This window comes from Molossus molossus, unplaced genomic scaffold (assembly GCF_014108415.1).
Source record: "Molossus molossus isolate mMolMol1 unplaced genomic scaffold, mMolMol1.p scaffold_m16_p_1, whole genome shotgun sequence".
Lineage (NCBI taxonomy): Eukaryota > Metazoa > Chordata > Mammalia > Chiroptera > Molossidae > Molossus > Molossus molossus.
Window position 1 is genome coordinate 126,686,743 of NW_023425344.1, and position 13,482 is coordinate 126,700,224.

Here is a 13,482-nt window from a genome sequence, read left to right on the forward strand (position 1 = left end):
AGTTTATTAGAGATTCTTCCCTTTTTTTTTTTTTTTTTTTTGAGGTAGGCTTGTAATGCTATGAACTTCCCTCTTTGAATGGCTTTCACTGTGTCTCATAGATTTTGGGTTGTTGTTATTCATTTTCATTTGTTTCCTGGAAGTTTTTGATTTTTACCTTGATTGTATTGGCAATTCATCCATTGTTTAATATCAAGCTGTTCAGTCTCCATGTGTTTGAATATTTTGAAGTTTTTTATTGTAGTTGATTTCCAGTTGCATGCCATTGTGATCCAAGAGGATGCTTTTCATGATTTCAGTTTTCTTGAATTTGTCATGGCGTATTTTTTGTCCTAACATATAGGCTGTCTTTGGAAATAATATGTTTGCACAGAATGTATATTCTGCCTCTTTTTTATGGAATATTTAGTAAATTATCAATTAGATCCAGCTGATCTAGTGTATCATTTAAGGCCACTGTTTCCTTGTTGATTTTTTGTCTGGAAGATCTATCCAGTTATGCCAGTGGTATGTTCAAGTCCCTTACTATGACAGTACTACTATCGATCTCTTACTTAAAGTACATCATGAGTTTTTTTTTTTTTTTTATATATTTAGGTGCTCCTGTATTGGGTGCGTATATGTTAACAAGGGTTATGACTTCTTGTTGGAGTGATCTTTTTAGTATTATGTAGTGACATTCTTTGTCTCTTGCTATGGCCTTTATTTTGAAGTTTATTTTGTCAGGTATGAGTATTGCTGCCCCAGCCATTTTTTTGATAATCGTTTGCATGGAATATTTCTTTTTCATCCCTTCACTTTAGTCTGTGTGAGGTCTTTTGTTCTGAGGCTGGTGTCTTTTATTTGTTTATTTAAATCCTCACCCAAGGATATTTTTTTATTTATCTTCAGATAGAGTTGGGGGGGTGGGGAGAGAGAGAGAGAGAGAAAGAAAGAGAAACATTGATGTGAGAGAGACATATCTATTGGTTGCCTCCCGCATGACCCCAACCACGGCCGGGGGACCGAACCACAACCGAGGTATGTGCCCTTGACCAGAATTGAACCCGCGACTCTTCGGTCTGCAGGCCAGATGTTAGGCCAATGTTCTAACCGCTGAGCCAAACCAGCCAGGGCTTGAAGCTGGTGTATTTTAGGTAGTATATATATATATGGATAGTGTTTTCTTATGCATTGAGCTAATCTATGTCTTTTGATTGGAACATTTATTTAGTCCATTTGCGTTTAAGGTTGTATTGATATGTACTTATTTACTGTCATTTTTTTCTTTATAACTGTGTTTTTTCTCTCTTGATTTCTTTTTCTTCTTCTTTTGTTTTTTTTATTAATTCTCAGCTGAGAATATTTTTTCCATTTATTTTTAGATAGAGCAGAAAGGAGTGGGGAGGAGAAGGACTGAGAGAGAGACATTGAATAGTTGTATCCCGCATGCACCAAACCCTGCCCAGGGATCGAACCTGCAACCCAAGTACATGCCCTTGACTGGGAATCAAACCTGTGACCCTCCAGTGCATGGGCTGACACTCTAACCACTGAGCCATGCTGGCCAGGGCTCTTCTTTTTATATTTTTATTTATTTTTTAAATTCTCACTGAGGATACTTTTTCTGTTTATTATCAGGTACAGTGGGAAGGAGAGAGAGAGAGAGAGAGAGAGAGAGAGATGTGTGAGAGAGAGAGACATTGACTGGTTGCCTCCCAAACAACCCGACCAGAGCTGGGGACAAACCACAACCGAGGTTTGTCCCCTTGGCCGAAATTGCTCCTGGGACTCTTTGATTTGCCGGCTAACGCTCTACCGCTGACCCAAACCAGCCAGGGCTCTAATTGGCTCTTTTTTACTACCTTGTCCTCCAAATCATTGATTCAGTCCTCTGCCTCATTTAATCTAATTTGATTCCTTCCAGTGTATTGTTGATGTCAGATTTGTTATTATTCATTTCCAAGTAATTCTTATTTATGGTTTCTATTCTTGTTTTATGCTGTTGTAGTTCTCACTGAGTACCTTGAAATTCTCACCAAGTTGCTTAAGCATCTTTATAGTCATTACTTTGAACTCTGTATCTGGTAAACTGCTTGCTTCCATTTTGTTTAGCTCTTTTTATGGAGTTTCCTCCTTTTCTTTTATTTGGAGGTTGTTTCTTTGTCCCCCTAGTTTTGCTGTCCCATTGCATTTGTTTCTATGTATTAGATCAAATTGCTATCTCACATTATTTGTGGGGTGGTCTTATGTAGTAAGTGTTTTTTGGGACCCACTGGTACGGTCTCTTGGATCTCCTGAGCTGGTTGCTTTAGGAATGACCCTATTGTGTTATATGGGTTTTTCAGTTGTAATTGGGTCTTTTATATTTTCATTTGATTTGGATTTTATTTATTTTTTATTTTTATTTATTTTTGTTACAGATATTTCTCCTTTTTCTTCCATTGACACCCTCCTCCCATCCCCCCCCCATCCCCAGCTTTTTTGTCTATGTTCATCAGTTATGCATACATGCATATAAGTTTGTGATTGGGTCTTGAATGTTGTTATGTCATTTATGGATGGAATATCTTCTCATGCTGGCTGATTGTGAGACTCAGCCCTAAACATGTGCTGACAGAACAAAAAAAAACCGCAAGAAAACAAAAGAAAGCCTACAAAAATATACAAGAGACGCCCCTACAACAGCAAAAATTGTAACCACAAAAGAAGAGAGAATTAGGAAAGAGAAAAGAGAACAAAATAATAGAAGAAAATAAAAAAAGGAGAAGAGAAAGAAATAGTATGAAAGGGTAGAAGTGAAAGAAATAAAATAAGAGCACTTAACAGGCAAAGGAAAGCATTATAAAAGACAGTAGGAAGAGAAAATTATGAAAAGGAAAATAGAGGAGAAAGCAGAAAGGCAAAGTAGAAGATTAAGCAGTGGAAAGAATTAAAAAAATAGATTAAGGAAAGGAAAGAGAAAAGTTAGAGATATGAAAGAAAAGAGATATTAAAATAATAACAAATCAATAATGAAGAAAGATAAAGAAGCTAATGCAAAAAAAAAGTGGCATTTGTTTCAGCAGAGTTTAGTGCCTTCTGGGAACTCTCTTTGGATCTTGCTCTTCTGGTGACTGATGCTGACTGGTTTGTCTGCCAATCTGGGCTTCCTGGGAGGTACTTAGGTGCTAGCAATATCAGAAATGTTCCTTATTTGGTTCTTAGCAACCTGTTTGAAGCCTCAAGCTCTCCACAGTTTGTGTCTGTCTCCTCTAAACTTGGCTTTACATGGGAGGGGCCCAGCTGCACTCTAAGGTGGTTTTGTTAGCAGCAGGGAGCCCAGGGACTGGTGAGCAAACTTCCCCATGTTCCCTAGGCTCCACCTCCATCTGCCTTTGCCAGCTGGCCAGCTGTCTAATCACTGAATTGTCTGTTTCTGAAAGCATTTTAGAAGGAATCTGGAGTATAAGACTTCTGGGTCTGCTGTGAGGGAGGTGCCATTCAGATTTCAGGGAATGTAGTAAGTGTGTTTTCCTGTTTCAGAGCTACTCCTTTGAAAGCGACCCAGAATATTTCCCTGCCCCTCTGTTGGGCAGAGATCCTTGTATCCCTCAAGCCACCACTGATGCTCCCTGAGATTGTTCAATCTGGTAGGCTTGGTCTTCTCTGCAAGGGTAGAGATGCAGGGTGTGGAAGGCAGAGTTTCTGAAGGTGGCCTGAGCAGTATCCTCTAGGGCAGGGTATTTTCCTTTTCCTGAGTTCTGGCTTCTGGGAGCAGCCAGCACCTCTCAGGAAAAATAACTGCTGCTGTTTGGGGGAGGTACGGCTAAATTCAGGTCACCAGGCCACTCACCACTCGCCACTTTTCCACATCTCTCCCAATGCTTCCCACCTCAGCTTCTCCTTGGGCACCTCCTGTCCTGCACCACCCTCCCTCCACTGAAGCCTTGAGTAAGTAACTGCAAATGCAAATCCTGTGCTCTGGGTTTTTAAACAACAACAACAACAACAAAAACCAAAACCAAAACCAAAAAAGCTATGGCTCTATCTCTGACTGGCTCTTGTCAGTGGCCAGAAGCCCTGCCATCTTTTCTGGCTGGATGTCACACGGGCTGTTGTTTTCAGGTCTGGGGCTCTGGACTTGGGAGCCTAGCCTGGGATTGGGCCTCAAACCTCTCAGGGAAACAACACCCCCTCCCCCCCACCCCAAGCCAAGAGATTCTTCCTTTCTCTTGGCCTTTGTGGAAACTGGGCCAGTCCCTCTTGTGATCTTGCACTTCCTACCAGTCTTCAGGTGTTTTTGTCCTTCTTTGTTATAAAGCTCCTCCTCAGCTGGACCTCAGATGGCAATTCTGGGTGAATGTTCCCCAATTTAGTTTTATTTCCAGTCTGGCCCTGGGGAGGTTCAAGAAACATCTGCCTATTTGGCCATCATCTTCCTCAACACCCTCACCTGCCAAGTCAACATCTTTTTAATTAAAATAAATATTTTGGGAAAAAAAGGAGAAACATCTGTAACAAAAATAAATTCATAAAATAAATAAATAAATATTTTATGTACCCCCTATTATACAACATATAAAGAGATTGGGAAGAGGGGCTATAGTGAGAGGACAAGCAACTCTGACGCTACTGTAAAATCATCCATATGGGTCTGAGACTGGGCAGGAAATGATTCTGTAGACCTAAGTTGAAATCATAGATGATAGCATTTATTGACTGTGACCCCTTGTTAGCAACTTATTCTCTCTGAGTCTGTTATCTCATCAGAAAATAGTGATTATATAAATCCTCTTACCACATTAGACAGTACATGTGAATGCCTTTTTAAAATTGTAAATCATAATACAAATATAACTGGTGGGTATTCTTATTTTTGCCTTGGCTCTGTCCCAAGCCAGTTCTGTGACTTGAGGCTAGCCCCATCCATTTATGTAGAGTGGTTCAGGAATTGGGGAGCATCCATGAGCCAAATGATCTCTACGTTGTTATAAAAGTTAATGCAGAGGTAGAGGTCAATAATGGGCTGACTTCCCACACTGTTAGGCTAGTGTGTGATTCTACAAGAGCTTTCATGCTAGTTACAATAAAACAAGATGCCAGAAAGTTATTTCATTGAGGTTGGAATTTAGCTTCGGTGTCATGCTGCATCTTTCGTTTTTGATTGACAGGTTGAATGAATCCATCCTCTCTTCAAGGGAGGAAGCAGGTTTGTGGTTTACTCTTGTGTTCTGTTGTGGTGGTGAAGTATTGGTATTGGTTTTAAGTGTGGTTTGGGGTGGAAAAGTGGGGGGGCAGAAGGGTGCACTTACAGTGACTAAATAGTAGTCGCTTCTTCATGGTGATAGAGGTTGTTATTTTATTGTTAAACATTAGCCTCAATTACTGACCATCTGTGTATTCTGCCTTTATTCAGAAGTGCACCACCATCAATCTGTTTAACATCCAACAGTGTGGCTGCAACAAAATCGACTAAAAGATAGGCATATTTGAAAATGAAATTGATTAAAGTACATAAAGTTAAAATTACACATATTACGTTTATCTTGAAATACCAATTATTTATTAAAAAAAAGGTTTAGGCCCTGGCCGGTTTGGCTCAGGGGTTGGAGCGTCAGCCTGCGGTACAGAGAGACCCGGGTTCGGTTCCCGCTAAGGGCACGTGCCTCGGTTGTGGTTTGTCCCCGGCCCTGGTTGGTCGTGCGGGTGGCAGCCACTCGATGTGTCCCTTCACGTCGATGTTTCTCTCTCTCTCTCTCTCTCTTCCTCTCTCTCCCTCCCGCTCTATCTGAACAAAAAATAGAAAAATGTCCTCGGGTGAGGATGAAAAAATAAATAAATAAATAAATAAATAAAAGAAGTGTCAGCCTACGGACCGGCGAGTCCCAGTTTCCAGTTTCAGTTCCCACCAGGGGCATGTAACTTGGTTGCAGTTTGTCCCCGGTGCCAGTTGGGGTTGCGTGGGTGGCGACCTGTCTCTCTCACATTGATGTTTCTCTCTGTCTTCCTCCCTCTCTCCCTCCCGCTCTATCTGAAGATAAATGCAAAAATGTCCTTGGGTGAGGATTAAAAAAAACAAAACAAAAAAGCTTTAGAACATTTAAAAAATGTTTTGTTTTTGGTTTAAGTAAATTGGAGAGTTATAAGAGAATCTAAAATGAGGTATAATTTCTGTTGATTGTGCTCTTCTATTGACTTTAAAAATGAAATGTTTCCTTTTTTTTTATGTCATTAACAATGACTTCATTTGTCTTGGCAACATAGTTATCCTCTGGTTAATAGGATTGAACAGATGCTAAAATTTAAACTATGTGGTATACCTATGATTTTAAGGAATTTTCAGACCATTCCTCTTGTCTTTTTTTTTGCATTTATCTTCAGATAGAGTGGGAGGAGAGAGAGAGAGAATTTTTTTTTTCCAACGTGAGAGAGACACATCGACTTGTTGCCACTCACATGACCCCAGCCAGGACTCTCTGGTCCGCAGTCTGACGTTCTAACCACTGAGCCAAGCCGGCCAGGGCATCCTCTTCAGTGTTACTATTTCTTACCATTATGTATGTGCACCAACTCTTGTGCTGATTCTTTTGATATTTACCTACATTTTCTGTGTTCCTTTTTAAAAGTTTAGTTTCATGTCATCTTTTGAGTAATATGGAAGATATAACTATTTTACTGCCCCATATGTTCTACATAACTAAGTCCAACACAGCTCTGTCAGTTGTTAAAATAGCAACTTAGTATGTTCAGTTACATTAAACGCTCTCTTGCCTTCATCTGGAAGACATCTCAATTGAAGTTTTCGGCCTGCTCCAGTATGGACTGGTTATCATCCACACCTGGTGCACAGTAGATGTCCTGGGAGTTTTGAGAGTTCTCTTCTGTGTTATATCCTTATTGTCATATGCACGCATCCCCATTCATGGTTTATTTTCTTGTTTTGTTAGAGCACATTTCAAGTATCAACCTGAGAAAGGCACAGAGGGTAATTTTTTGGAGACATTGCATTTCGAAAAATGTGTTTTTTCTAACTTCATTCACACTTTACTAACAGTTGTTGGGCAAGATATACAGTGCTAAGTTATGGACAGTGTCTCTTAGGAATTTCGAAGTCAGTGTTCCATTATAATCTAGATTTTGGTGTTACTCTTGAGAAGGTCAAGCTCATTCTGATTCCTTATCCCTTCATTGGGGTGACTTGTTTTTTATTTTCTGAAAGTCTTTTTTTGGGTGGGGTCTACTGTTTTCTGTGTTCTGATGTTTGCTACATCTACTCAGTTTGTTTAGCTGTTAGAATCTCATTCTGCTAAAACCTCATCAGAAAACTTTCCTGTATCTTTCCAAGTGAAAATAATCTTTCCCTTTTCTGAACCGACATAGCATTTTTATGCCTATTTTTCTTATTACTTGGTCTACCTTTTTAAAACTCTTTGTTTATGTCTTATCTGATGATTGCTGTTTTACCTCAGTCAGTCCTTTGCATATAATGAATACTCAGTTTTTTGATTGACATGAATTTTCAGGTCTCTTTTCTGGTCTTACATTTACACATATATTTTCACTTAAAAATTTGTCAGAATATAGACCATTGCTGTATGCCATGGTAATGTAAGGGTAGGGCACTGTTTCTAATTGCAGGTACTTTTTTTGAAATTTGTTTGGGCAATGCAGAGCCTTTGTATTAACCCGGTCACAATTCATGAAAGCTCATTATCTTGCTGCATAATGCGAGGATTCTCTGTATGGAGTATGAGAGATTTCTTGAAGGTGGGCTAGGAGTTATATTTCATTAGGGGTTTTCCTGTACTGTTTTCTTTTGTTGTGACCCACAATAGAGTGGGCATCAGCATTCCTTCCAACTTGTAGCTTATCAAATCACCTATGCTTTCCTTCTCAGCAGGTCTTAAAAATCTTCCCTCCACCCTTTCATAGCTCCTGTTCTTTATTTGAGTGAGCACAGTGTTGTTCTTGGGTGGTTTTGTCTTCAGATTTCCTCTCCAGGCTACCTCCTATCTTTGGAGAACCTTGCCTGGCAGGGAGATTTGCTTCTTGGTAGACTTCTGGCCAGCCACTTGATAAACTTTTTTCCTTGTTTTTTGCTTATGTGTGACGGATTTTTGCTCATCACAATGTAAAATTATTGTTAATGTTCAAATCTTAGGTTATTTTAAATGTGTACATCCTAAGTGAGAAACATTCTTTTTTTATTGAGTGTTGTGTCATGCTTACTTTTTAACCCAATGACAAATATACTGATTGTAGAATTAGTATTTTTGATATTTTTAAAAGTGATTTTACATTTTTTTTGTTCAGTAACACTTCCTAAGTTTCTATAGCCAAGATAGCAATGACTATGCTATTATTATTTCAAACTTTTTAGTATAAACCACAAAGTGGAATCAACAAGTATGCTGTAATTTGTATAGAAAACAGTTTTCACTGATGGGCACTTGACTGGTTCTTTGAAAATATAGCAAGTCCTCTGTCTATCAGAGAAAATTGTGTTAATGAAAGTTGCCAATTAAAATCTGAGAGACTTTTGTTCCAAGTCTTATGGGAGGAGGTCATTTTTCTGTGGCCTGTTCAGCTCTGACTTTTCTGTCTGTGATATGTTCAGTTGGGATTACTGATGATTTCCCTCTTGGTTCCTTCTCTCCAAATAGTCATTTTTTTCCATTCAGCACGTATTATGGAGTGACATTTAATAAATGCCACCCTGATAATATGCTTTGACATGGTGTTGTCGTGGCACTTGGCATAGCTGTTCAGTGATTTCAGGTCCCTTCAACAACTGAATCCCCATATTAGACAATCCTTGACCAGGTAGTTGAAGAATTATAAGCCAAGTTTATAGAGTATTTCAAGGAGGAGGGAGTAGTCAGTTGTATCCAATTCTGGAATAGATCAGGAAGATGAGTCTTGTGTACGGACCATTTCCTTAAGCAACGTGGAAGCTGTTGGTGTTCTTGATGCACATTTGTGAGTGAAGTGGATGCCAACGTATGTGTGTGCATGTGTGGCATGTGGTGTGCTGTGTGTGTGTGTGTTTTATAAACTTACTCTCTGGGTTTTGGATGGACACTTGAAGCTCCTTTTTTTTTTATCCTCACCCGAGGACATTTTTTCCATTTTCTGTTCAGGTAGAGTGGGAGGGAGAGAGGAAGAGAGAGAGAGAGAAATACATCGACGTGAAAGGGACACATCGAGTGGCTGCCACCCGCACGACCAACTAGGGCCGGGGACAAACTGCAACCGAGGTACAAGCCCTTAGCGGGAACCGAACCCGGGTCTCTCTGGACCACAGGCCGACGCTCTAACCGCTGAGCCAAACCGGCCAGGGCACTGAAGCTCCTTTTAAAGAAGTCCAGATAAATCAGGGAGCAGCATAACTATAGGTTATTTGCATGGTGGTTTTTATGTTTAGTAACTTTTAGAATTATGGTCTGTGCTAGTTAAAAAATGACAAAGATTGGGAATTATACTTTTTTTTTGAAGTGTTCCATTTTAATAACTCTTAGGCATGGTTTTGTTAGAGATTCTCTTGGAGGGCTTCTTAAGGCTATGAATTTTCTGGCCTCAACACTGGAAGGTCAGTCTGAGTGAGTAGATATGGAGCGGGGTCCAGGAATGTGTATGACTATGATTAATCTTTTTTCTCCTCCCTCCCAGCCTTTCCTTTAAGAAAGAACTGTACTTAACATCACTTTAAATTGGAAAAAGCAACTGTTAACTTGAATTGAACTCTTTATATAAATTCAGTGTTTTTGATAATATAATAGCTAAAGGCAAAAGATAACAATTTAGTGTATTTTTGAGTATACAAATGAGAATGATTGTGGAAGTTTTAAAAGAAACAGCTGTGCCCTGGCCAGGTGGCTCAGTTGATTGCAGTGTCATCCCATACACCAAAAAAGTTATGGGTTTGATTCCTGGTCAGGACACATACCTAGGTTGTGGGTTCGATCCCTGGATGGAGTGCGTAGGGAGACAACCAATTGATGTTTCTCTTTCACATTGATGTCTACTCCACCATTACCTCTCTCTTTAACCAATAAACATATCCTTGGGTGAGGATTACAAAAACCAAAAAACCCCAAAGAACTATGTTTTTTCCTCAAATAATTTAAAAACACGTTTTTTGTTATAGTGTGTTTATATATGTATGTATGCATGTGAGAGTGTGATGGAGAGGAAACCTGATTGGCATGGAATTATGAGAGAAGAATCTGTGATAAGAAATCTTTATTTATTTAAAAAGAATTTTTTTTTCTTTATTGATTTTAGACAGGAAGGGAGAGGGAGAGAGAAATAGAAACATACATATATATACACACACACACACACACACACACACATATATATATACACACCCTGTGTAGAAGTGTATAAAATTAAAAATGAAGTCCTTTACTTTTAACCCCACTTTTCAGAGATAACCACTGCAAGTTTTGGTATTTCCGTGGATTTTTAAAAAAATCTTCACCCAAGTATATTTTTATTGATTTTAGGGAGAGAGGAAGGGAGGGAGGGAGAAAGAGAAAGAGAGAGAGAGAGAAACATTGATGTGAAAGAGAAACATTGATCGGTTCCATATGTGCCCCGACTGGGGATTGAACCTGCAACCTAGGCACGTGTCCTGACCGAGAATCAGCGTATGGGACAGCACACGAACCAACTGAGCCACGCCAGCCATGGCTTCTTTTGGACGTTTTTATATACACACATATAAGTGTATGTAATTTTGCCCTTAGCAAAATAGGCTCAAACCACACACATTGTTCTGAACTTGCTTTGCTCACTTACGGTCTTGTCCACATTATTCAGTGTCAGTGTATTCAGGCCTGTTAGTAGGGAGTATTTTGAGAAACCAGGGTGTGCTGCCTCCTTTTATTCAGGTGTGCTATGACATTAGTTTTTCAGACATACACTATGTGTTGCTTACTAATTATTAGAATATTTATGTGGGTTGGATTGAGAGGTGGACAATACTTAAGAGAAATCAATATTTCTGATGCAGAGCATTTTGCTGGTTTCTGCAGTTTCTGTATAGCAGTATATCAGCATGTGAGCCAAAGGAAAGAGTACATATGAGTGACTGCATCATAAAAGAAAAGGGAAATTGACTCAACAGCAGAGATAGGGAGTGACCTGAATTTTGCATTACTTGCAATATGTTAGATGGAGCCAATTTTTTTTTTTTTAATGATGGGTAGTGATCACAGTAAAATTTGTTACATTTCCTTTTGGTGATGCTAACTTGGTGCATTTGATATTTTTGTACAGGATCCAAGCTACTGGATACAGGTGCATCGACTAGAACATGGAGATGGAGGAATACTGGATCTTGACGATATCCTCTGTGATGTAGCAGATGATAAAGACAGAGTGAGTTCAAGTCCAGGGAAAGCTGTTCTGAGTGCCTATTGTGAAGACTGGGGAGGGAGTGGGTAGGTGGGAATACTTTCCTTCCTGTTTTAGACACACATACTTAAAGAATATTGGGGCCACTCACTCTGGTATGTTTGATTTATAGTAAGTATTGTGAATGTTCACTATCTTGAACCCTAAGGTATAACTTGAAACCTGGGACTCAGTGCTAAGTTTTAGAATTTTAAAATTGCAACTTTTTAAAATGGATATATCTTTAAAAGGTATTTTAATTTTTTCCATTTCTCCTTTTATTTTATCCAAACATAACATCTTTCCTGACAGCTCAGGCCTATCATTATGATCATTGTGTGTTTTGATGTGCGATATATAGGTTTCTGAGTTCTGATGTCCACTTTGGCTCATCCCAGCAGCTGGCTTGTGTGATGCACTAGCTGGCTACAAAACCAGTGTGCATCACTGGCATCTGTCTCCCTTTTCTGGGGCTCTCAGAAAGCCATCTTTTGCTACATGTTGCTTGGGTGCTTTCACTGGAATGCCATCTTCAATGCAGCCTGTTATTTTGGCATGGTGAATATGGCTGCCCACAGGCACTTCATTGTTTGCTTGTACCCACCCTTTTGTCTGCACTCTTTGAGGGAAGGAGGGTGAAGAGAGGGAGGAATAGTGACTCTCAACATTTTAAGAATCTGTGAGAGGATATTTGTCTCTGCATATAGAAGTTAGCAAATTCTTTGTTGTAATGAGGTGATGTGACCTGAGCAAGCTTTGGCCATACCCTCTTTTGTGTTGACTTGTAACAAAATTATAGAAAGGCTCCGCTGCATACACAGTTGTGTCATCATGGCCATGTAACAGCACAAGCTAGATTAAACTAGCGAGGGTATGTCCTGGGGTTGGGAGATGGTAAAATCGTCTGGGCCCTGGTCCTGCTGGGGAATTTTCTCTAATTACTGGCCCTTTGCCTCATCCTTTGTTCCCTCCTTAGCTTGACTGTGAGCTGGGCCAGCACAGCTGTGCTTGTTTACTTCTATGATAGCATAGTTCCTGCTTCAGAATTGGTAGGTGTCTGATAGGTTTTCTTGAAATCGTAAGAACAGTGAAAATTTTTCAGATAACAAATATTATATACATTGAGGGATATCTGATTTTCTTGTTGATACTATGGGCCAGGAAAACATTGTGTCAGAAATGCAGAACTTTTCTGCCCATTTATGATTTGCTGCTATTTCCCTGGGTGTCGTTTATCTGTTTTGGGATTTCCAGGGAGTCAGGAATAGGTGACTCTCAAATTGTTTTCCTGCATTCCACATGGACTTAAATTATAGTCAGTTTATTGTGTGGTTTAGCTCCAAAGCTTAAGGCAGCTACAGAGATTTATGGAGGTTTTAACAGGTGCCCTTCCCTAGACATACTATTAGTAAGAGACGAACTATTGTTACAGTGATCTTTCATTATTTTCCTCCGTCTTCCTTTTTTGTTAGTCTCCCTCCCTCCCTCCCTCCCTCCCTCCCTCCCTCCCTCCCTCCCTCCCTCCCTCCCTTCCTCCCTCCCTTTCCTTCCTTCCTCTCTTTTCTTTCCCCTCCCCTCTCCTTTCCTCTCCTCTCCTCTCTTCGCCTCCCCTTTCCTCCCCTCCCATTACTCATTCCTTTCTTGTTTTTTTTTTTCCCTTTCATTTTCTTTTCTTTTTTTATCACCACCCGAGGACATTTTTTTTTTTACCATTTTTTTGTTCAGATAGAGTGGGAGGGAGAGAGGGAGAGAGGGAGGGAGGGGGGGAGAGAGAGAGAGAGAGAGAGAAAGAAAGAAACATCGACGTGAAAGGGACACATCGAGTGGTGCCACCCACATGACCCAATCAGGGCCGGGGACAAACTGCAACTGAGGTACATGCCCTTAGCGGGAACCGAACCCAGGTCTCTTGGGACTGCAGGCCAACGCTCTAACCACTGAGCCACACCGGCCAGGGCGGATTTTTTTTCTTCTATGAAAAATATAGCTTCTTATGAGGAAAAAGAAACGTATAAAGAAGGAAATAATCACCTATAATCCCGTTGTTGCTCAGAGTTTATGACTCTTGGTATTTGAGTGGCCATTACATCCTGACCCTTCTTTTTCTTCTGATACAGACAC

At 40.0% G+C, this 13,482-nt stretch overlaps 1 protein-coding gene across 8 annotated transcripts in view; it reads left to right on the forward strand.

Moving 5' to 3' along the window:
- The window catches only part of PARD3 (par-3 family cell polarity regulator), an 823,714-nt gene that overhangs the window by 121,925 nt on the left and 688,307 nt on the right, over window positions 1–13,482 (forward strand). For all 8 annotated transcript variants that reach the window (XM_036242174.1, XM_036242150.1, XM_036242158.1 and 5 more), the window contains exon 2: window positions 11,245–11,346. In XM_036242174.1, the coding sequence (XP_036098067.1) occupies window positions 11,245–11,346 (102 nt within the window). The remainder of the gene's footprint in view (window positions 1–11,244; window positions 11,347–13,482) is intronic.